The 25,451-nt window shown below is 46.4% G+C and overlaps 1 protein-coding gene across 2 annotated transcripts in view; it reads left to right on the forward strand.

Moving 5' to 3' along the window:
* Positions 1 to 25,451, forward strand: part of PHACTR3 (phosphatase and actin regulator 3) — a 100,604-nt gene that overhangs the window by 66,462 nt on the left and 8,691 nt on the right. For both annotated transcript variants that reach the window (XM_058036035.1, XM_058036036.1), the window contains exons 7-9: positions 676 to 923; positions 4,448 to 4,601; positions 25,121 to 25,176. In XM_058036035.1, coding sequence (XP_057892018.1) covers positions 676 to 923; positions 4,448 to 4,601; positions 25,121 to 25,176 — 458 coding nt within the window. The remainder of the gene's footprint in view (positions 1 to 675; positions 924 to 4,447; positions 4,602 to 25,120; positions 25,177 to 25,451) is intronic.

A 25,451-nucleotide genomic window follows, 5' to 3' on the forward strand; every position in this document is an offset into this window, starting at 1 on the left:
TCTTCCCCACAAGATACCAAGCTGGAGTAGCAAAGGCAAATCCTGCTCCAAGTACTCTGCAATGAGAAATGCTGTGATTTCTGTGTCTCTTGGCTGACACAGGAGCACATACAAGATCCATTTTTAATACAAATGTTTTTGTGGGAGTACACTGGGTGCTGTATCTGGGTTTCATTAGAAGCCCTCCTGTGTATCAGAGGACAGAACTAACCTTTGCCATCCCAGAGCTTTGGAGTGAAGTCAGTAGCATTTCTCAGTTCCCTAACAAGTACTGCCCCAGGGAACACATTCACATGATGTCATTTCCAGACCCTGTTAGACCTCTGTCATGATCATACAATATCATAGGAATGGTCATATTTCATGTCATGCATGTTTTACATTAGAAGGATGTGTTGTTGTGGGGTTTTTAATCACTACAGTGTATCTTGTGACCATGTATCAAAGAAAAGCATTATTCACCACCCCTCCATGTCTTATTTTAATGGCAGAGACAGGAAAGTAGATCCACATTGCCATTCTCAACTTGAAAATGCCACCCCATGTTGGTCCATGCTGAACTCCCTGCCCTGCCCTTTATGAGCTACAGGACGTTTTTCTCATTCTCATGTAAGTTTCTACTGCAGCAATAAAACAATGTTTGTAAAATCTGGGCTGTGCATCTTCCACCCATAGCTTCCATGGAAGAGAAAGCAAAGGCTCTCCAAAAAAAAGGGTGGATGTCCGTCCCTCGAGAACGTCGAGTATGGAGCGCAACAAGGAGAAGGAGAACTCGCTGAGTTATGGCAGTGACTCAGAAAACAAGAGGAACTCGGTTAAGGAGTCTGATGAGAACAAAGAAAACATGATCATGAACTCAGAGCTCAAGGAAGAGTCTGTTTTTTATCAGGATGAAGAAGTTCTGAACGACTCCGTTATTTCTGGTAAGCAAAGTCACTGTGTTACAAAGATACACTCCCACAACCAAGGGAATGCTCTAAGGAAATATTGGGAAGGGTAAATTCCTCTACTGTCACATCAGCTTTTGAAGGAACCCTGGTGAAAAGCTGAAGTTAAATTGGAGTCCCAGCGATTGTGACTGTCCCCCAGGTGTGGCACACTGAGCTGTATCACTGTGCTTTACCCTCTCAGTTGCTGCTGCACCCTGGGGCTGCTCTGCATGAGCAGCAGCACTCCCAGACATCCCCCTGGGAGCAGCCAGAGCTTTCTGTACACCCAGTGCCACTGCTGCCCTGTTCTAACATTTCAGGACTATTTTTCCATGCAGTGATGGTACATGGAAAAGTGATAGAGACCAATCAATCCAGGAAGGATAAACACATAGAGAAAATATCTTAAAGAATAAAGTTTCTCTCCATCTGGTCCATTTTACCCCTTCTTGAGACATATGGGGAATGCATTTTATAATCCTGTGCAATTATTTAAGTGAGCTTTGGCAAAATAATCAGCTCTCCTTAGAAAATCTGTCATTCAAGGTTTTTAATGTTTTCCATGTTAGCAAGACAGATTCAATATGAAATGAATCCTTCACTCTCTTCATGAATGCATTAAAAGAAGGCAGAGAACAATTTATCAAAAAAAATTGTTATAGCAGATGAAAGATGAATTTTAAAAGATGTCTTTGAAAGCATGAGCCAGCAGACAGGACATGAGTTCTGCTGCTGTGTCTTAAGACACCAAGTAACAGAACAGACTCATGAGGTAAGGAGTGTAATTGCTGTGCATTTAAGGATAGCTTAAAACACAACAAACACTTTTAAGTTCTACTTTTTTTCCTGGCTATGTGTGTAAAAGGGGCCTCTTTTGATAAAAATTCTAAGAGCTAGAGGCAGCCAGGCAAAAAAATACATTATCCCCAACAAGCAAAACCAAATCTGAATATTTAACTGTTGAAGGTGAATCTTTCTATATTTAACAAATAATTATTCATTATTATGATGATAGGAGGGCACTGGTTATTGTACAAGTTTCAGTGATATCTAGAAGCAGCTCTGGGCTTTCCACAATAAGTGCTTGAGTTTTGGAAAATTCCTGCAGCTGAAGGACAGTGCTGCTGTACTGGGGATGGCTGAGGCCACCTGAGAAAAACAGAGCTGCTTTAAAGATATTTGGACATTATTGTGGCTGCAACAGCACTGCTGCTTGGCACAGAGGATCTGAGCTCTGACTGATGTCCCAGAGCAAGCTGGGACATTCCCAAGGCATTTCTGGTGTGGAGGCACTGCTGGTGCCAGCATTCCCAGGGACAGCACCAGAACAATTCCCTAAACATCTCCAGATTCCTTCTGGTTTGAAGAGATGTGGGCTGGTTTCCAAGTCAGGCAGTAAAACTATCCATTAATGCTGAACTGCTTTACAATCCCTGTCCTGCCTTAGCAGTCACCTGCTCTGCCACTGCCACCACCAACCACCACAGGGCACAGTGCCACAGCCCTGGGGCTACAGAAAAATCACACAACTCTGGAAAAAGTGAGGAATTATGCCTTGATTTTCTATTCCTACTCAATAAATCATTATTTGAAACCTCTGAAAACACAAGGCAAGATGAGCTTAAAAAACAACATTACCAGAACATAGCCCACAACTGATAACTGGTGCAATCAAGGTCTGTCCAGCATCAGGCAGTATTAGGATTTGCTTTTTGATTGATAGAACAGTGAGTATAAAAAGAACAGTAAACAGACAGGAAATTAAATGTAATGATTTGACTGAATTGAAACAGGGAGTTTTTACAGGAACCTGCAGCCTGAACATGAAAAGGGTGTGAATTTCCCGAGCATTTCTTGTTGACCTAGCTGAGGTGTGATAAATCACAAAACAATCCAGCCTGAGATAGATGGTCAGGGGCAGACTGGCTCTGATTGTGCCTGACTGACTAAGAAAAATAATCCTTAAAAAAAGAATACTTAAATAAGGGTGTTTGCAGATTCACTTTCTACTGAGGTAGTGATCAGGAAGGAATTTGCCTCAGGATGCTGAAAATGGATGGGGAGAAGAACAGCTTGGGGCTTTTTTTTGTTCTCTTGTTTTATTCATGTGCACTTATTTTCTCTTAATATATAGATTTTGCATGTATACATGCATTTTAACCTGTTCTGGTAAATGATGTTTCATTAAGAACAGTCCTCTTTGAGTGACAGAGGGAGCTGACACTGTTAATTAGGATTTTGACCCCATTTCCTTTCAAGTCAATGACAGAAATCCTATTGATTATATCACTTTCCATGCCCCCAAGGTGCCCTGCCCTGGACACTCTGCATGGCCAGTGCTGCCTCTCCCATGGACACACAGAGCTCCATGTCACAGAAACCTCCTGACATGGCCAAACTCCTCTTATGACCTCTCTAAAACCCTCAGGTGAAACTGGGAACGTGTGCAGGGATTCCCAAGGGGTTTCTAGCCCCAATGTCCCTCAGGTGATTTCCAGCAGGAATTCTGTTGGTTCCTCTGCACCCACTCCCAGTGTGATGAGTGAGAAGCCCTGTCAGAGTCCCAAGTCTGTGGCTTTGTGAGCCAAGTGCTCCTGATGGAGTCAGATATTCAGTTAGCAGAAGGCTCTGTGTGGCAGCAGCCAAATCATTTCACTTCCCTCCCCATCTGTTAAATGTATATCTGCTATTTCAGGCAGGGCTGTGTGGTTTAATTTAATTAATGCTTGCAACAGACTGTGAGAGCATTTCAAGGAAGGTGCTAAATAAGGGCACAGCTTTTTAGGTTCCAGAAAGGGGGTTTTGAGCCGATTATGGTTTCTGAAAAGTTTAGCTTTAGATCAATGCAACTACCAAGAGATTTTTCACAGCTCACACAGGGAGACCAAAATTACTCTGCTCTACTCTTTCCAACAGGTAAATGTGGGAAAAAGGCTGTACAGACTCCTCCCTCTGCATAAAGAAATTTGAGATCAGTAGTGATAATATAAAAGGAGGTCCATAGATCCCTAACAAATAAAACCCCAGTATTTGAGAATGAGAACCTATTTAGGATTTAGAATCTTGCCAACCTCCAGAGCATCCTTTAAAGAAGAGACTTTAATCCTATCTCAAATGCCAAACAAAAATACCAATTAAATGTCATTTTCTTTAAAGATGAGGTGACCTTCTCTAGAAAAGGTGAGGCATTAAATTTAAAAAAACCCCAAACCCTTCAAAGCGAAAAGGAACCAAAACAAATTAACCTCCCATTTCACACCATGCTCCCAAGATGACACAAAGTTTTAACTGCAGTTCCTGCATGCCCTGAGGAATGTTTTCCCTCTGCATTTGCAGGGGTTTTGTGTCTGAGCCCTGCTCAGCTGCAGTGCTGCTTTCGGACATTAATGTGTACAAATGCTCCTTGCACAGCAGCATACAGATCTCTGTCCCTCTGGGCCATTCCTGCTCTCCAGAAGTTCCTGTTCCATCCCCAGGAGCTGCCTCTCTAATAACTTTCCTTTCAATGCATGTCCCAGGTACTTTGCCAAGAAAATGCAAGAAAGAGCTGCTGGCAGTGAAGCTACGGAACAGACCGAGCAAGCAGGAGCTGGAAGACAGGAATATTTTCCCAAGCAGAACAGATGAGGAGAGACAGGAAATCCGGCAGCAAATTGAAATGAAACTCTCAAAGTAAGTGTTGTGAATGAGAACAGGGAGGAGCCTCCCTTTACAATGGAGCATCCTCTGAGCCCTGTCAGAGGCACTGCCACCCACCCCCAGCTCCATTGCCTGCAGGGAACCATCCACAAACCAATACAGCACATTTTCAGCTCTCAATCAGCCACTGGAGAAAAAAAATCTTAACTCTTTCAGTCAGGATTGTCTTGATTTCAAGGGAAAACAAGACAGAAGTCAATTTGGGAGACAAAATCCTGCCAAATCTACCTGCAGCTCTGCTGCTGCAATCAAGATTTGGAGGTCTTCCAGAAAAGCCAGTGCTTTAACAAAAGTAGTAGTATAATTATTTATCAAGCAGATTTGGCTTTGTCAGCTTGAGCTGAATGTGAGGATAAAGGCAATTGTTAGAGCTGCACATTTCCTTGCCCAGGGGAAAGCTGCTGCACGGGTGGCTGCACTGGTGCCTTAAGGCAGCAGCAGCATTGCCCTCACCTGGGGAAGGTGTGAGTCCAGCTGCAGGCACGGCAGGGATGCTCTGGTTTGAGCAGTAACCAGGGCAACAGGGGAGAGCTGTGAGAGAAACAGCATCACTGTGGTGGGCAGCCTAAAGCAAAGGCTGGAGGTAACTGGGAGGCTCAGGCTGCACCATTTGGGTTTTGTGTGTGCTTTTTAAGGGCTGCATTTGGATATCTGCAAACATGAATATTTTAGAGGAGACAAAGTGGATTGTTAAATAATCTGTGCTGTGCTGCCCACACAGGGACAGCGAGCGCTGCTCACCGCCAAAACGCTTGGAAACAAATTGGGAAACATGAACAGAAATTCATTTTCAAGGCTTATTAAATATTAAATATCTCAAGCTTCTCCTGAAAGAAACATTTATTGATATTTAGACTAACTCATTCATGTGCATGCTTTTGATTAAACTTTACCTCCGGGGACAGGGAATGAGAACAAATGTGTGGATCAGAGCACAAGTCCTAATGGAGCAGAGTTTATGGAGGAGAACATCTCTGCCTTCACCACTCCTGCCCTCAGCTAAGGAACAAGCTGCTGAGGGAGCACAGAGGAGGTTCTGGGTGCCCTTCATGGTGCCCCTGCAACAGCAGAGATGGAGTTATGGTCCCTCCAGTCTGAGTGACTGCACAGCAGCACTTTGCACCCAAAGGGGAGCAGAGCTTTGTGCCAGGGGCTGCACAACTCAGTGCAGTGCTGACCCTGCCACAGAAAACATGTACATCCAGACAAGCAGGAAAGATCCCTCTACAATGCACATTGAGTTCCAAGAGTTACAGGCAGAGCAGATGAGAGGTGTGTCCCATTAACATCCATCACTTCAGGAAGCAAAGATAGATCTTGATCACTCTGACCTTACAAGCTTTGTGCATGCACTTCAGGGAAATATTTCACATTGCACCCAAATATCATTATTTCCATTATTTTAGCCATTTGATAACTCATGAGATATCTTCATATATCAAGAGCCTAATCTGATTGCTTTAAAATACACAAAAAATGGCTTCCACCCTACTGCATCCCTAAAACCAATTCAACCGTCACAAACTACTCACTGAATGAGAAGATTGTCATACCCAGCCCCATCTCCTATTGCTGAAATGCTTACAAGGTCACATCTCTTTTCAGCCCTGCCTGACTCCTCTTAGTCTGAAAGGTCTGATGAAATTGCAGCTTCAGTTGCTGTAACTACAGCCTTTATCTCTTTATTTTCATTTCCCATTTGTCTTGCTTAATAATGAGCCTAAAGAAATGCAGTGAGGGATGCATCCCTAGAGTCAAATGCCAGTACAAGGACTTGCAGAGGACACTGCTGGGCAGGTGACAGGGACTGGCCACCACCAGGAGGCAGGAAATTTGCTGTGTGTAGGTGAATGCAGCTAGGGGAGCCTCCCCTGCCTGCTGTGATCTCATGCAGCAATCTGGGGTGCAGCCCATCAGTGTCACTGGTGATGTCTGGAGGATGGCTAAAAGCCATCTTTGTTCCAAGTGCTGGAAGTCAGGCCTTAATTTGGTTCCTTCTTCCTGGAATGTGGAGGACTGAGCGCATTTCGGGGAACAGACGGCACGGAGATTGCTGGAATGGCCAGGAAAAAAGGCAAAACAGATTGGGAGCAGTCTCCCACACAACTTCCAGCACATATGTGCTGGCAGAGCTCAGCTCAGCTCTTAACTCATCCACCAGAATAGAACACGGCCGTGCAAACAAGCTCAGGTGGTGGATGAAGGCAGGAAAATATTTACAACACCAGGAAAAGCAAGTGGGTGTCTAAAAAACCCAACAGCCAACCAACAAAGTAAAAGTGAATTGTGGCTAAGGCCAGAGAGCCAAAGCCCTAGAGATATCCCTTTGGAGTTTCTGATTAGAACTCACCTCACAAAACCCAGGCCACCCCAGAGCCCACACTCGGAGCAGAGCCTGGCTGCGGTGTGGAACTGAAACCAAACTGGGAAGAGTGAAATTCTTGGATGAGCTTTTGAGGTGTTTGCACTCATTCATTTCACTGGTACTTGTGCAGCACGGTCTCTGTGTGACACCCTGGAGGTTTACAGCTAAGGAATGTAGTGCTGGGGTGGGAATGCTGCCTGGGAGATGGGAGCCAGTAGAAATGTCTGTTCTCTCCAGGGCTTTGCCACTACCCATGCAGGAAAGAGCAGCGCTGCTGCTGCAATAGCAACACTTAGATAACAGCAAATCCACATGTACAATCGGGCTATAGATCTGTGTTTAGCACAAAGAATGATCTGTGGGCAGATCAGCAAGTAGTTATTCAATGGCTGACTGCATAAGAATGGCACATAACCAGGCAGTTGTTAACAGGGTCGATATTTTTCAGCACAGTTGCAGGGGTTTGATGGTCTGTATCTCTCTAGCAAATTGCCTCAGCCCCACAGCTAACACAGCCTCACTCTGTACTCTGGAGGGAAGGATGTACTGACATAGATAATGTGTAAAATACACCAAATAACGGTGTTTATATAGCTTTAAAAATGGGGAGACAAAAGAAGAGCATCCTCTCAAAACCATTGTATTATTTAAGTGGTTCTGGTTGTAACACATTTCAGCAGCAGCTGTGAACCTGCTGAGAAAAGGTACTCTGCTATCACTCTGATGGGTGTTTATGAAGTCAAAGCTAAAACCCCTATTTTCCTTCACCTTCCCACTCATTCCATCTCAAAAGAGAGATTGGGAAATTCTGTATTTTGAGACAAATTCTACTTTTACAGCAGTGCAAATCTACCGACTTCAGATTTATTATTGACTGACAGCGGCATGAGGAGAGATTCCAGGATTCATTTATGTGCATGGCTGCTTTTGAAAAGTGTATTTCCTGTATTTCGTGCTCGCAGCCAATTTAATCTACCACTTGTTGCCGTGGAAACACGGACTTTTCTCTCCTCCTCCCTCCAAAATGGCACTATTCCAGTTTTCCCTGTGCTGTAGTGCTTCTCTAATCCATGCATCCCCAGTGCCCCAGAGCATGGTGAACTCTTGAAATACTCTACTGTGCATTAGGCAACAGGGCTCCCAACAGGTCCTGGTTCCATTATTGTGTGTTCAGAGCACAGATAATAAGCCCTCGATGGAATTCAGTGAATTGAGAGCTCGTTGTGTCACGAGGCAGAAGAGACATTTGCAAGTAGGATTGTTTGCAGTATCTGCTTCCTGTCTCACAGACACGCTTTGTTCTAGAAGGGGTTTCAGCTGAAACCTGGGGGAGTGAAACACTTGCTAGACTGAAGGGTGACTCAGGAAAAGGTTGTTTAATTAAATTTGATATCTGTCTGTTTGCAAAGTTGATGCTTGAAGTGCCTGGGTGGCTTTTGCTTCATGAGAACGTAACCATAGTTAAAGACACTCCAGTATAACTTAACGTCTCAATGAAAATACAAATTCCTTGAAAAGATTATACTTGTAATATTCACTTTGTGTACTGCTTCACCTGTTCTGATATTTGTACAAGTACACATGATGCATGAAGTGGCACTTAGAAGATAATGGGGACAGGAATTAAATACAGAAACGTGGGCAGAGGAATCAGACAGGAAGAACAAAGGGTTTTTATACACAGAGAGGAACCAAAACTTGAGCACCTAAAGCTGATCTTTACCACATTGAAAACATTGGCTTGGGGAAGTGGATGATGCTGGACCAAGGTTTCCTGGCAACAAGAAGAGAAGAGGAGGCATCTTTATTCAGTGGTTACCACATCTGGAATCTGTAGGTGTGGTGCTGCCCTGAGGTTCCTGGAGAAGCATTTCTGAGTTGACTCACCCAGGAACTGCAGATGTAGCCAAAAGCACACCCAGATGAGACCCTGGTTTGTCCCTCAGGTAACAAAGTGTGAAGTTCACAGTGCTGCTGGAGACAGAACAATACCAAGCAAAAAGCACTTGAGACTGGCAGCTTAAAGGCAAAACAGCACCACAGCTCAGCACAAAGCACTCACAAAGACAGCTTCACCTACTGACAGCACAAAAGCTGTGCCATGTTTCCCAAGGACAGCACATCCAGTGCCACTTCTCCACAGAAATGTCTCAGGGCAGCTTTGCTCACTGAAAAGCCATCAGCCCTTCAGACGGTGACACTCAGCAGGGAACTGGGCTGAATGCACAGAACTTTGGGGAACATTTTGTTTAGATTGACCAAAAAAAGTGGTAAGTGGGTACATGTAGAGACTACTGGTAGTCCTAATGCAGAAGTTTAGGAGATGCTGAACTGAGCTAAGCTCACCTGGGGATTAGCAAGGTTTTTCTGATGAATCTCCAGCTGTGCTCCAACTCCCGGTCACTGGACTAAAAACCAGGGAACTGCCCTAATTTCAGAAGGCTGGGAAGACTTGACACAGATTCATTCCAGAGACAGGAATGCAGGGGGGGCAGATACAAAGAACAGATCAGCTGTCAGCACTAATTAGCTGTGTACAATTTAATGCATTTCAGGAACCATCAAGGTAAGCATCTTGCGGATGCTAAAAATAACCTCAGCAAGCTCAGCGTGGGTGTGTGTGCAAGGCTCAGCTCCTCACACCAGACAGGAGCTAAATATAGAGCCAATTGAATTCTGTGGGCGTGGGGAGCCAAGGGAGTCTCCTGTCTCCTCACTCTCTGCAGCAAGATGTGATGCAGCTGAGGGCTGCTGTCAGACCTGCTCATGGCTGCAGGATTTTATTAGGAGTGTGCACAGCACCCATGTGCTCAGCGAGGATTTGGGGTTTTTTTAATGGTTTGCCCATTTTCAGTTATGGCCTCTGCTTTTCAGGCTATGGAAAAGAAAGATGTTGTGAGGGATGGAGGGGGGGAGCAGTAGGAAGAGTGAAGGAGGCACAAGTGAAGCTGAGATTTTCTTTTTGGTGCTGCCTCCAGGATTAAGAAGTGCAGATTCCAAGGCCTGAATATTCCCTATGCTCTTCCTTGGTGTCAGGCAGTGGCACACAGCTGGAAGCCCTGCTGTGAGCACAGTGACAGCACTGGCCTGGTCAAGGGGCTGGGGGTTACTGCCTGCTGCCAGAGTTCCTGAGACAGCCTGCAAGGGTAAAAATAGGAGGAGAGGGAGAAGACTCAAGTGCCATTAAGGTCTCTGAGCAATGAGTAAGTTCAGCCTCCTGTTTATGTGGCTTTTGAAGTCCAGGGGAGATGTAGTGCAGTTCAAATAAAGCATTAGAGAGGGTTCAAGTGCATCTGTACATGCTGTACCTTGACAATGCTGGCCTCTTGTCTAAATGGCTGAGAAAGGCTTCTTCCCTTTCAGACATTAAACTCCAAGAATAGAACCAAACTCACTAACACCAATCCCTTGGTCAGGTTTGCTTGCCAAGCTCCCTGAGTGTGTGATCATACCTGGCCCTCTGGACAGCAGCTCTTGAAGCAGAGGTGCTTCATTGCTTCAGCAGCACTTGTACAAATAATTATGGAGCACCCAGTCAGCTCTGGGCAAGAGCCTTGATCTGCAGCTGAACCAGAATGAGCAATTTGCTGTCTCAGACCAGCCCACAGCTCGTCTGGCAAGAATTTTGAACACACTAATTCACTTATAAAGGGTTGAACCACAGTTGCCTTTGTCCTGGGTTATTTCCTGGTCTGAGCACAAGCACACAACCCAGAGGTGCTCTCAGGGCAGGCCTGGATTGCTGAGGATTCAGCATCCACCTCCTACTGAAAATGGGGAGTATTTGTGCGAACATGAGACAATGTCACTGCTGAGGCTGTAAATTCTGCCAGGCAACAACATGAAGTTCCAAATTCCCAGGGCACAGCTGATTAAAGATTGTCTTCTGAGAAGACACTATCACCTTCCACTGCTCTGTTCTACTTGCCTGGCTCCAGTGCTGGGAATTCCTAATCAAATCTGTTTTCCACAGCACAGGGAAGGCAAGGGCAGCAGGTCAGAGCACAGCAGGCAAGAGAAGAGCAGAGCAGCAGGTGGAAACATAGATAGGAATATACAGGGCCTTTTCTGGGACACACAGTCAATTCCTCAAATAGATCTGACATAAGTGGCACAAGTGAAACTAGAAATATAAAAATCAGAGCACAGAAAGCTGTGAGTATCACAGAGCAGTATAATCACATAAATAAACTTGCAGAAAAACTGCTTAAGCAAGTATCATTGAATAAGGAAAAAGCCTTTTTTGGGAAGAAAACAGTGCACTTGTTTTGCCCTGCCAACCCACCCACCACCAGCAGCTCGTGCTCAGCTGAGATCCTTTCCCAGAAATTGGGCAGCTCCACACGCCTGAAGATCTGGGCTCAACCCCTGTGGTGAGACAAGCAGTCATAAAGCAAAAAGGAAATGCATAAAATGCCAGTAATGCTCTGTAATGCTTCACCTTACACTGGATTATGATTCAGGTCCTTGAGCTCATGTGGGTCTGCAGTAAAAGTAATTACAGAAAGAAATTAATTTAATTTAATTTGCAGAGCTTAATCGATAGAGACCAAAGTAAGCTGCTCTGGTTGTCACAGTGATTTGTGCTGTTGTGGGGTGAAAAGCTGACCAGAACAAGGTGCTGTAGCACTTGTGAGCTCCTGATAACCCAGGGGTTGGGCAGGGAGGGATTCAGGCATTCACAGTGCCAGCCCTCACTTTGTATAGGCATGGTCACTGTGTCACTGAGAGGATTTAGGATTATGGTTTTTTGGGTTAGATCTATTAATGAAATTCAGGAAAAATGTTTTCTGCACTGAAAGCCAAGCACTTACTTCACTTAGTTGGAGCAGAAGCCAGATGGGATGGACAGTGTGTATCTGAAAGGCTGTGAACTGTATAAGCACAGTCAGCCAGAAAGGGGTTTGGCTGCCTTTTTTTTAACACATCCATTTCAGATGTGCCACTTCAAAGCATTTGAGAACAAAAGAGAGGGGTAAAGTTTGGATGTTGTGTTGGTTCTCCTCCCACTTGCCTTTTACATTTATAAGCCCAAATTTTTAAATTCTAAAAAGAGGGGTAAAGAGATTTTTAAAAATTTTAAAGAGAGGGATAAAGTTTGGATGCTGTGTTGGTTCTCTGCCCACTTGCCTTTTTAACCTAACCAAATTGAAAGGCAGACTGGATATCAATGAGTGTCACCATGACTGTTGCAGTGGATTGCCTGCAGAATACCTAAATGGTCACTTCTCCCACAAAATCTGAAATGTGGCTTGGCTTGGAGAAGAAAAACTCCTTAATGTGCAGAGCCCCAGCTGCACACACTGTCCCTGGGGCACAGCACTGAGCTATCCCTGCTTTATGGGGAGGGCTCTCAGATGAATCACCTGTGCTTTCCCATGAAGAACTTGATCATATTTTTGGGCTCTCTTCCAAGAAAACTGTGTCTCAGCACATGTGATCCAAGGAAGCTGTAATTCATCCCCTGCCGTTTCTGGTTCACCAGATTTTGAGTTACTACAGTTCCCTCCTCCTGCACTCTGAGCACAACTTCTGTAGCCTGGTTCATTCAGGATCTCAATTCCTCCAGGAATCACAGGCTTGGGCTTGCTGCTTTCATATGGAAAACTGGGTCAGTCTAGCACAGTTCCTGTGGTTTTGAAATAACTTCAGAGAAGGTGAGGGGGGAGAAAAATGAAAGAAATAAATATTTAGAAAACAGGAAGTGGGGGAAGGAGAGAAAATAGGTCAGAACAGAAGGTCACTGATTTTCCTCAATAGATGATGTGCAATTGTATCAATTATTAAAACATGGCTCTAGCTAAGTCTGATTCCATTGCCTGTGCCCAGCTGGAAAGCTGCAGCTGGATAACCAGGTCTTGGGAGCTTCTTCAGTCAGCCAGAGTACTGCAAGCTTCCTTCAGTATCTGTTTTCAGGATAATTAACTCATCCAAGTAGGCAGCACACTTCCTTGACCTCCCCAGACTCTGGAGAGGGTTTTTTTTTTTATTTCTGGAAAACACTCTTATTTTCTATCTTTTCCTTTAGCTCTCACATACAACACACCAGAGAACAAACAAACAAAACCAATCACTCCCAGGTTTATCAATCCATGCTCATGGTTTTATCTAGTGAAATTAAGAAGAAATTGACCACACCTTTGGAGGTTGAGGACCTCCTCCTGTTTAAAGTCCACTTATGCAGAGGACATCAAGGCAACTGGGAAACAAGAACCAGCAGATTGGCAAAATCTGAGTCTTAAATCACATCAGAAACAGGTACTGCAATCTAGTTAGTCCATTGTTCTGCAAAGATGTGTCACTTGGCTTTCATAAAGCTATGCAGAATACAGGCAAGAAACAAAGAGCAGAACAAAACCTGAGTGCCTCACTGCAGGAAAAAACCTCTCAAAACCAAGACTACATGGCTCACAGATGAACCACCAGTGTCATTTGCTTGAGATGATCATATTCATTAGGCAAATTAAATTCTGAATGAATTAATACTTCATTAGTTTCTCAGAAATTATGTTAAATAAAAATTAAAGCCAGGCCCTCTCAGCAGCCTCTGCAGAAAGCAGCTGGCCTACTGCACAGAGATCAGCCTAATTTGAGGGTGTCTGCAAAAGCCATATTCTGGCCAGGCTACACTGCAGCCTTGTTCTAATCATCACTGGGAGTGGCTGCAGCACTTCCAAATACCACCCAGCTGGGGAAAAATCCTCCTTCTCAAGAGAGGGTTAAACAAACCAGGACTGATGTGGTAAGGGAAGTTTTATTTATGGGCGTAGTGCAGTTTAACTTACAGAAATCCCTTTATCAGCCTGTTTACACCATGAAGGCAAAGGTAACAGGGAATGAATGTGTGTGTGGAAATGCCAAGCTCAGGGGTGATGGGAGCAGGAGGCTCAGGGCCAGCAGGGAGTGTTGGTGGGGAGAGGCCAGCACTGCAATGCTGGGACTTGCTGTGCACCAGCTGCAAAAGGCAGGGAAATGGCTCTGAGGGAGGTGTGTGCACAGAGCCAGGACCTGCCTGAGCCTGGGAGCCACTGCCAGCTCCCACAGCTCTGCCTGCCCTTCCCCACCCGAGCCCCTCCTCAGCAGGGAACAGCTCTGAGGACAAGCACGGAGGTGGCACCAGGGGATCCTTTCCTGAGAGCACTCCCCAAGGTTTTGTGTGGCAGCCTTGAGCTTTGGCAGTGACAGTTCGTGTTGTACCACAACAAATCAGGGCTGTAACTTCCAAACATGACATTACATAATTGAATTTGTACATTTTATTCAGTTTTCAGAAGATCAGAATATTCTGTTCTATGTGAAATTTGCCAGCAAATTCTATTTGGATTTTCATGACCATAGCTAAACACAGGATCCTAAACAAAGTTAGGGAGGATTCCAGAAGGCTCTGGGGAAGAGCAGGCAGAATATAAGGATGACATTTTAAAACTCAAATCCTGCCTGTGTTTTCCAGTAAGTTAGCCTGTCTGCAGTGCTCAGTGTCACAGTGGCATCAAGTGACAAGTCATACTCCTCACCTAGTCCAATTTAAAAAACAAAGGGAAACAGAATTACTGAAATACCACTTGCACAGGGAAGTTAATAAATTCCCAGAGGGGCTGCAAATCTGGTTTTTCAGACAATACAGTTTGCCACATTCTCCTAATCTATCCAACAGATATAACCACGTAGACCAGCTTTGCAGAGCACTGTGAGAGCTGCTGGTGAAAGAACTACAAAATTGATGATTATTGAGACCAGGGGACTCACACTCCTACAGACTTTTTGGGCCACATCTTTGAGCTGTCAATGGAATTTCATTTCACTCTGTACTGAGAGCAGGAACACTCTTTGCACTGAAAAACCAACAGATAACCCCAAGAGAAATTTTGAAAGAAGCAAAATATTAAAAGCAAATGAGAGTGCAGTAAAGAGCGGGGTTCAGAGCCTGCTGTGGCTCTGGCCAGCCAAGGTTGGTGACAGTGATGCCAAGCTGTTGGACTGTCCTGGAACGTGCTGGGCCAGCAAGAATGAGCACAAGAGGAACAGAAAGCAGCCCAGCAGATGGTGAAACGCTGCCTGCAGGCAGGGATCCCCATCCTTGGGAGGCTGTGTGGGTGAGTGACAGGCGAGAACTGGAAGGTGCTGCCTTGCCAGGGGAGCGTTCCCAGCGAGGTTCTGCAGCCTGGGAGCAGCTGTGCAGCCACACACAGCTCCCAGCAGGGCCTGCCTGTCCCAGCAGCAGCTGCAGCTCCACAAATTGCTGCCATTTAGGCTTTTCCTTCAGGGATTACACAGAGTGCTCAGAGAGTGCTGCATTTGCCTTGATTTACTACAGTAATTCAGAGAGATGGTCCTTGCCATCTAGCCTGACACTACAGAGTTTGCAAAAAGTGCCACAGCATGTCCCCTCCTGCCTGGAGCTGCTGGGTTAGGAGGTTCACAGCCCCATATCCCAGCTCTGGGGTAAATCCTCACTGTAAAGACACCTTGCAGAGGTTTATTTGTCACCTCCCAGACTTTGCAGATTGCCACAGGGTCCTTGATATGTACCTCCAGGTGACAGGGAAGGATGTTCTCCAGACCTCACACCCATGGCAGGAGGGGCCACTCTCAAATCCTTCTCCATCCAGTGAGGGGGAGGAGGAGGATTGGCACACAGCTGCCAGCCCACACACACCAATACTTTGTCTGCTCTCTGCAAATCCAGCTGTGGTTTCTTCCAGTGACCCAAATCCCACAGCTGCACATTGCAGTGGCATCTGTTGTAGGGGCAACCGTTCATGGATTAAGTGCACAGTACTGCAGGATCTTAGTGCAGCCCTGAGCATCCCAGGACACACTGGGACACTTCCATCCATGGACAATATCTCCGTTTGCTGCACTCTGAAACAGACCTAGAGCTACAGACAGAACTGACATGTCTCCCTGTCATCCTGTCCCTGGCCTCACTGACTGCCATGGCTGGAATTGCACTCCTGGCTTCCCAGGAAATTGAGTCACCAGCCTACAGACATTCATTTTGTTCAGGGCACAAAGGTGGCTGACAAGGCAGCCCCAGCCTCCCTGGAGGAGAGCAGGCACAAACATTGTATTAGGGATTGTTCAGACAGTGAAGTAAAAACTTGGCTTTTTTATTTTCTTACCTTTTCTCCTCTTTTCTTATTTTTTATCATAACCCAGTAAGCACCCAGAAGTATGCAACTGTCACTAGGATAGGAAAATCTCAAGTCAGTGGCAAAATCTCCCCCACCACTGGGCTGAGATTTGCCTCTGTCTGCTGCTTGTTTCAGAGTCCCTCCTGCTGCTCATGCAGTTGCTATCAGAGTAGATTTTAGTATCACTTCAGCAGTAGATATGTGGCATTGCTTTTGGCTTTTTTGTTCTGTGGGAACACAGAGCTCCATTCCTATTTCAGGAGAGAAAAGAAAGGGGGAAAAAAAAGGAAAGAAAATCTCTTGCTTTACAACAAAATGTTATTAACCATTTTCAGTGACCTGCACAATGTGACCAGGTCATACTCAGCACCTGGTTTCTGCTGAAGACCCTCCAGTACCCATTTTATCATTTTATACCCAGCGTGGATCTCTCCTCAGCCTTCAGCAGAGGAGGGGCACTGGGAGCTGCACCACTCTCTCTGTTATTTGAAGAGTGTGTTCTTTCAGCACTTTGCCTTGCTGAGCTATTTTTAGCTTGAAAGTATTCCCCAAACCAGCTCTTTGCCCAGCTGCAAGGCAGAGCAGAAGTGAGAACAAGCTGCTGTTGATGAGAACAGTGCTGCTCACACTGACACTGCTGCTGAGCAAGACACCCATCAAACTGCAGACAGGGAACATGTCTTTGGCTGAACAACCCATTGCACTTTTGCCACCCAAATAACTAAATATTGTAATTCTATCACAAACAGGACAGATCCACTATCCAGCAGCTCTGTTAAACCACAGAGTGGGGAAGCAGGTGGAAGGGAGATGAGGAAGCTGCTGCTCTGAAATAAGCAGTTATCCCATTTAAACCCCATGTCAACATGCTAGTTCTTGCATATTAACTCAGATGAAATTTAAAGCTGTTATTTTATGTTGGTCCCACAACGTGCAACAGCATCCTCCAAGAGTCCTTATGTGAGTGTGGAGAGAGGTATGAAAGCAAAAGCCTGCTGAAGGTGGAGGAAGGATGCTCAGCAGCTGGGCTTTGAACTGGGCCCTGATCTGCTCCCAGCTGTGCCCGGCCCTTCTCCCTCACACCTTGGGAAATGAGACAGCCAAGGGTCAAATGCAGGAGGGCTTTACAGGTGGTGAGAACAGTGATTACCCTCAAGCCTTCTCCACTGAATCCTCTGGCACAGTTAGAGCCTGGCTGTGTTGTTGTTTCAGCCCACACAGTGCTCACAGCCCTGTGCAATAACAGACCTGTCACAGGGCAGGGCCTTCAGGGACAGTGGGTTGTGATACAAGGGTCATGCTGGGCAAGTCTGTGGTTTCTATTTCAGCTGAAATCTGAGCCCTTTGCAGGGCTCCTATCCCAGAAATGATAATGATGGACAGCTGTAATTGCCTGGTAGATGAGTGACAACATAATTAACTGAACTCGTGCTGATTTGCAGCTTTGAAAATCCAGACAGAACTAAAGGCCAAACAAATAAACAACACATGTAATTAAGGCAACATTTAAAGCCTCTGTGTTTATCTGCAGTTTTCTTATTTGGATGCAAAAAATAGTACATGATGGCACAGAGACACAAATATCAGGGGACTTTAAAGAATGCAACTCACAACATTTACCAGACCAGCTCACCCTCTTCACACTGCTCTGAGCTCCCTACTGCCAGAGAAGCTCAGTAACTGCTCTTAGGATGACTCCAAGGGCTGGAGAACCTCTGCTTTGGGGTTGTTCCGCCTAGGGACAAGAAGCTTCTAAGGAGACAATGCTGGGGCCTTCCAGGGATTAAAGCTGGTTATATAAAAAGAGGGAGAGCAACCTTTTCCATGGGCAGATAGTGATAGGTCAGGGGGGAATGGTTTTAAACTGAAGGAAGGTTGGGTTGGATCAGATATGAGCAAGAATATTTTTACAGTGAGGGTGGTAAAACACTAGAACAGGTTACTCAGAGAGGTGGGGGATGTCCCATTCCTGGAAACATTCAGTGTCAGGCTGGATGAGGCTCTGAACAACCTGATCCTTCTCGAAGATATCCCTGCTCATTGCAGGGGTGTTGGACAAGATGCCTTTAAAGGTTCTTTCCACCTCAAACTATCCTGATTCTGTGATCTCCCTGTTATGGGAAATGCTGGCACATCAATTCCCACTTTTTACACGATCCAGAATTACCTTGGGGTAAAAACAAGTTTGTGTCTTGGTGTCTGCCTTCTAATTTTGTACAGACAGTAACAGAGAAGTCCCTCCCACCACAGATTTACTACTACCCATAATTGTACATTGCAAGCAGGCACAGAGCAGTGCGTGGGTGACTCAAAGCCCTGGCACACATCCTCTTCACAGCTACTTATAGGAAGGATGAAAATAAACTTCTTGTTGAATTGAACATGATGTTCTGGCAACAGAGCTGCCTATTTAAGAGGCAGAGCCTCTGCCTCCTGATGGGCAGCAGACACAAGCAGCTTTATGAGAAGCAAAACCAGGGCACTCCCATTTCTCCTCCCTTTGCCTGGGCTGTGAGAGGGATCCTTCCCACCACCTCCCTTCCCAATTCATCTGCAAAACCACCTGACAAGAGGAACAATCAATGCAGTTGCTGCTGGCTACAGCTCATTTACTGATGGCTGGATTGATTGCTCCCTTGTCAGTGCAGGGTCCACAGGCACATGCACGTGTCCAAGTCTACCCAGTTCGCTCCTCCCTTTGGAGAGGATCATCACAATCACATGGAACTTACTAACACCAGCAACAGGAGTCCAAAGTGAAACTTTTGGCTTCAGCTACAAACCCGAAAGAAATTCAGTTGTGTGTCAATTGTACACACAGATACTGTGCAACGGATTCTATGAAAAAACATATTTGGGAAACAGGAACACATTCTGGGGACAGATAAGAAACCACAGAAACCTGAGCTGTTTTTCACTGGATTCTGCTTGAATGCTTGCTTGAGTCTGCCAGGCCGGTGAGATACAGACTAATAAGAGGAGAGGAGTAGAGAGGAAGGAGTGTCTGAGGTGTGGGAAGTCAGCACAGCCCCACATGCACACAGAGGCTGCAACTGTCCCAAATTGGCCGCTCATCAGCCGCTCTGTGCCCACACCTGCAAGCCCTCAGCCTGCTGTGGCTCTGCTGGGATGCAGCTCCCACAAGGGACAAAGCAGACCCTGCTGAGGGTCCCTGCGAGGGCAGAGGAGGTGGCAGCAGCTCCTGCTCCCAGGACACATCGATGCACTGCCCCTCTGACAGCAGCCCTGCTGCTGGGACATGCACATCCTCAGCCTGCTGAGCACTCAGTCACCTGTAACTGCCCAGTATGATCAGCCCTGTGTAGCAGTGCTCCCAAGACATTCATTCCCTTCAATGAGGAGGAGAAATCTGGCAGTGTGAAGCAAATAATGATCTCTGATCAGCAGTCAGAGGCACATGTGCGAGTGGCTGTGTTCACAAACGTGACCCTGCTCCAGAGGGGATGAGCCATTTGTGGCTTTCCCCACACCCCAAATCCACATCTACACCTGTGCTCATGTCCAGCAGGATCCTAGCAGGGCTCTGATGGCAGAGGGAAGGTGTTTTGCTGCAATTATACACCACACATGCTCACCAAGGGAGCAAGCCAGGCACCACAGCCCCCTGTGAGAGCAGAGGGAGCTCATGGACGTCACAGGATTCCCATGTGCACCTTGCACTGGGAAAACAAACACCTCGAGGCCATGTGCAAACTGAGGTGCCCTGAGACCCAGCTGGCTGCACCTGCAGGGTGTTCTGGGGAGAGCCACAGGGGACTGAGCTAACTTGCAATGATCTGCTCCTCTCACCCACAGGAGGAACACTGGGAGAACATGGGAGCAAGCAAAGTCTTGGCTTTTTAGAGATTATCATAAATACATGTTATCTCTCTGAGCCAAAATTACTGGAGAAAACATTCCAAAGGTAGCCTGAAAATACACCCAGAACACTCCCCAGGCTTCAAACCATTCAAGAATACCTACTGCTTTAAGGTTTATGCTCACTTCGCACAGAACAACAGTAACACAAAATCTTTGCTATTTTTCTGAACATGAGAAAGAGCTGTACATAAAAAACTGTATAACCATTCCCTTTTACCCCACACACTTAAGGCGATTAGTTTAGTATTATGAGAAAATGTTGGTGTCTGCCCAAACTTGGAGCACCTGACACATGTGCAGCAATCTCTGAACTGCACCCAGACACCCCTTACAGCAAAGTGACTCTGGTGTCTCCCGTTGTGCTCAGTTTCCCAGAGGCAGCTGCAGTCACCTCTGAATGCTGCCAGTCCAGCTCCACTCACTGCTTCTCCTGGCATCCTTTGGTTTAAACTAACAGGGAAGCAAAATCCTGGGCTGAGCACTCTTAGTATGAGACCATGGCAATTCCAGTGACACTGTGGGGGAAGCTGGACAGAGGTAGGAGCAGTCTGCAAGTAACTCCAGCATTTTCAAGCAAGGTTCAAGACATTCCCCAAAAGAGCTGGCCCCACAGGTGCTCAGAGGGAGCACGCCTGCCTCACCAGGCAGCACAGAAATACCAAACCAAGGTTTTCATAACACCCAAGAACAGAAGAGCATTAATTGGCTGTTTTTCCCAGAAGCAAGAAATAGATATCCAAATCAGCTGAAAGGAAATCATTATGGTCACACAACAGAAGTGGTGGACTATGTAAGTGCTCCCCACGGAGCTCACAGTCACCTTGTTGAGGTGAGTCCACGTGGAGCTGTGAATCCCTGAGTGAAAAAAGAATAGAAATGAAAAGCACAAGACTCACCCAGCCACGACCACGCTGTGTTGCAGCAGTGCTGGAGCCTCCTGTCCATCTCAGGCACTCCCAGCCATGGCTGCTGGGCAGCACAGGAGCCAGGCTGGCCCCAGGTGAGCCCTCCTCAGCCAGGGGCAGGGATTTCACTGGATCCACAGAAAATGAGGCGGGACTGATTCAAAGTCACCTGCACCATACAAGATCCTCTCTCTGCAAAGCCCATGGGGACCATCCATAATTACTGAGGCTCAGGTTTTAGCCCTCACAAAGGCTCCTTCATGGCAGGTGCATGTTTCATCCTCCAGAGCCTCACACCAGAGTGATTCTCCCCTGCTCTGCAGTCTGCTGGTAATTGTTATTCAGCTGGAGTTTGTTTCCTTTAAATATGAGATGCGATCCTGTCTGGCTGCTCAGTCCCTCCATGCTCTGCGCTCCCTGTGATGTGAGGGGAGCCGCGGCCATGGCGTCCCCAGGCCTGGTGTCCCTGAGGCGCGGCGGCGTTGCCGAGGCCGTGGCTCCCTCAGCGATGGACAGTCCCTTCTGAGGAAACTCACTGAGCCCTGAACACAGGGGTGCTTCTGCCAGAGATAGGATTTCACAGCTATCAGCATCAGGGAAAACATGAAATAAATATCCGGAACAGAGCACCTGTTGCTCGGAGCCCACAGTACGCCCAGGCCGGCTTATCCGAGGGGAGGACAAACTCACCCAAAATGGTTTCTTGCATTAAAGCTCCTTCAGGAGGGGTGTGGATTCTGACAGGGATGACCTGTGCCCTGCCAGGAGCCCTCAGAAGATGTGTCCTTGTCTCACTCTGGTGGGTCCTGAAGGTGTTCCTGGGGCTGAGGGGCCCCCACAGAGCAGCTCCGGCAGGGTGGGCTCTGCCCTGCAGCAGCCACGGGGGCCTCGCTCTGAGGGGTGAGCGGACAAGGCAGCAGAGTCACTCCACAAGTGCTAAAGTGTCACAGTTGAGATGGCCACGACACCCAGAGTATACCCACACAATTTCAGAAGGCTTCAACCCATACAGAGAACCATCATACCACTTCAGAAAGCTGCAAGCAACTGCCCTTCTTGTCCTTCAGCCCACCCTTTTATACCCTCCTGTTAATGCATTGCACCTGTGTGCCCTCTGCTCCATTTGTGATTGGTCAGTGCCCCTGGGCACTCCATGGCTCGTTGCTGCCAATGCTGCTCACCTGCTGCTCACAGCTGTGCCCATCCCAATGACCCCAAACACACACAATCCCATCCCAATGCCCACCAACTGTGTGCCATATACAGCCCCATCCCAATGTTCATAAACTGTGCGCCACACACAGCCCCATCCCAATGACACCAAACTGTGTGCCATACACAGTCCCATCCCAATGACACCAAAGTGTGTGCCATACACAGCCCAATGGCTCCAAACTGTGTGCCACACACAGCCCCATCCCAATGATCATAAACTGTGACACACATGGCCCCATCCCAATGACCCCAAACTGTGTGCCATACACAGCCCAATGACTCCAAACTGTGTGCCACACACAGCCCCATCCCAATGCCCACGAACTGGGTGCCTGCATTTAAGTCCTGCAGAAAGGGGATCTGGAGCCCTGAGTGACCCTGGGACAGCTCCAGCCCCTGTGACCCATCACTGTCAGGGCACATGGAGCCCTTCCCCTTCAGCAGCTCCCCAGGCCCAGCCACCCCACAGCAGCCCAGGAAGGAAGTGAAAGTTGTTTCTGGGCACAGAGAGGCTTCTCCTGAACAGCAGAAATAACAAATAGACCTGAAATGTCCCCAGACCTTGATAACAACATTGTCATAGGTTTTTGCCACTTCTCCTTTGATTGTGACTCTCCTTGTACTTGGTGTTTTCACTCCATCCCCACGTTCCTGAAACCCTGTTAGAAATTTATTTTTAACCAAAGTCCGTGTCTAGTCTTGTGACTGTGACGCAACATTGGGAAATGTGGTCTGTGTCTCTGAAAAACCCAGGATAAACCCTGCAGTGCTCTCATGTGCACATATTGCTGTGTCTGTCTGCACCTTTTCCTTCTGCTGGGGGTAAAGCTGAGGGTGTGCACAGAAAAATGGGCACTTAAATGTATTTATCAAAGCCAAAAGGGAAATGGGGTTTAAATAATCAACCATCATACACATTATATATAAATACAAAGCATTCACACAGAATTACAGAATATTCATATACATTTGCATTCTCATTCTGTTAGGCTTTTAATCCCCCAGTTTAAAAGATGCCTCTGAAATCTAATGTACAGATTTGGGAGAATCTATCAATCTCACATGGCAGGGCTGTAATTAAGAATGGCTGAGAAAAGCATATGAGCAGAAGGTCAGGTGGACTTTCATTTGCAGAGGAGCTCTCCAAGTAAGGCATTCTTCCCTGATTTATATTATAAAGTGCACTTTATCTGTTTCAAACAAAACCTAGCTGGACTTGTGTAATTTCTGAGACATGCAGGGAGGAGTCCAAGGGTAGCAGGAATTTAAAATACATGTTTAAAGCCTTTAGTTTCAACATCATTCCTGTTTAATCCCTGTAAATTGCGATTGTTGCAACTTCTGCTGCTGGAGTATCTGACCCAGAGGTCAGGAGAAAAGCCTTAGGTCATAGAAAGCATTAGGAAAGGAGAGTGAGAGTTAGGTGTAGGTGTTTCTGCACAAGAGCTCATCTGTCTCAGTTTTCTGTTGGTGTGAATTTGGTGCAGTTGTGATACTTCCTGTTGCCAAAGATGAGAGTTTTTCCAGAGAATTTAATTAAAAAAGGGTGAGGAGTTGTTGGTCTGATAACATATGACCACAGAGTTGATGTGAAAGGTACATTGGGTGGGGCTCACAAAACAAGGAAAAATTAGAATTAGGTGATTTTACTGGGTTTTTTTTTGCAGTGTGTTAACAATTATTTCATTTTTCCATATTTGATAAATCATAGATCCTGCTACAGCACGACTTTATAATTATTCATTCATATACCCAGCAGAGGAACAACTGCAGCAGTTTGCAGTGTGGTCCCTGCTCTGAGCATTTCTTTGTGTCTGTAACTTCATCTCTGGCTTGGCAACATCTGCTGGGAGCAGAGGATGAGAATCCTCAGCGCTGCCAGATCGCAGGCTGGGAAGCGTCGGGAGCTCTTTCCGATCTGCTGCCTGCATTGTGACATGAAAACCCTCAAACGCAGACTCTGTGTGTCTGTGTGTGTGTGTGTGTGTGTGTCCGTGTGTGCCTGTGTGTGTGTGTGTTTGTGTGTGTGTGTGTGTGTGTGTATGTGTGTGTGTTTGTGTGTGTATGTGTGTGTATGTGTATGTGTGTGTGTCTGTGTGTGTGTGTGTGTCTGTGTGTGTTTGTGTGTGTGTGTTTGTGTGTGTGTGTCTGTGTTTTTGTGTGTGTATATGTGTGTGTGTCTGTGTGTCCGTGTGTGCCTGTGTCTGTGTGTGTGTGTCTGTGTGTGTGTGTCTGTGTGTCCGTGTGTCCCTGTGTCAGTGTGTGTCTCTGTGTCCCACCCAGGGGAGGGCTCCGATTACCTGAGATCCTCTGCAGATCTCCCGGTGCCTCCTCGTGGGGAGGCTCACTTAGTGTGCGCAATAAAATCGCTGTGGCACCGATCATCTGATTGGGAGAGTCAATCCTGAGGCAGCACTACTGAAAAGGGGAGGTGGAACCAAGACACTCCGTGCAGACAGCCGGGCTGTGAGCAGCACACGAATTGCGCTCAGCAGGCAGAGCAGAGCTGGGGCATCGGGGCTGCTGCCTGAAAATCACAGCAAAGCTTCATTTCTGCCCAGGCTGCCCCTGTCAGGATGCGCTGCTGGTGTGATAGAGAGAAGGAAATGCGCTGCTGTGTGTGATGAGAAGGTGAAGGCAGTGATAGAGGCAAAAGATCTCTGTGAAACTCCTTTGATAACCACCTTGAGAGTGAATTTTACCTCTGGAGTGCTGGTTCCAGCTGACTGTCTGGAAAGTGTCATGAAAAGGATGCAGGTTCCGAGGAAGCGTTTCACTGACAGCAGAGCAAACTAGAGGAGAACTTTTACCTGCATTCCTGGCATTCGGGAAAAATAATATAAGAAAGAATTCTCTGCCAGGATTCTTTTTTTTTTCCTTCTTCGCGAGTCCTGGAGAGAGATTTTGTACACACCAACCAGAAGTCAAAATTCTACAGACTTTCCAAAGAACAGGCATGGTACAAAATGTGATTTTGGTGTTTTTCCGCAGGCGGCTCAGCCAAAGACCCGCTGTTGAGGAGCTAGAAAGAAGGAATATACTGAAACGTGAGTACTTCTTTTTCCTAAAGTATTTTATAAATGTCTGTTGAAATTAGTGATGGAATTTCCAGAACATATTATTTTGAAATAGATAAATTAATTCACTGGGATCATTTTCTGTACCTAAAAGTTTTAATTTTTCACAAAGACCTGCAATTTGAGGACAAAAAGAACCGTTCAGGTTCAAGCTTTCAAATAATTTTCATTCTGATTCCACTGTTACTGGTGTCTGAGAGGGGAATACAATCTGAGTGTCACAGTGCCATGAGAATTGGAGTGAC

Source organism: Melospiza georgiana, chromosome 17, assembly GCF_028018845.1.
Source record: "Melospiza georgiana isolate bMelGeo1 chromosome 17, bMelGeo1.pri, whole genome shotgun sequence".
Lineage (NCBI taxonomy): Eukaryota > Metazoa > Chordata > Aves > Passeriformes > Passerellidae > Melospiza > Melospiza georgiana.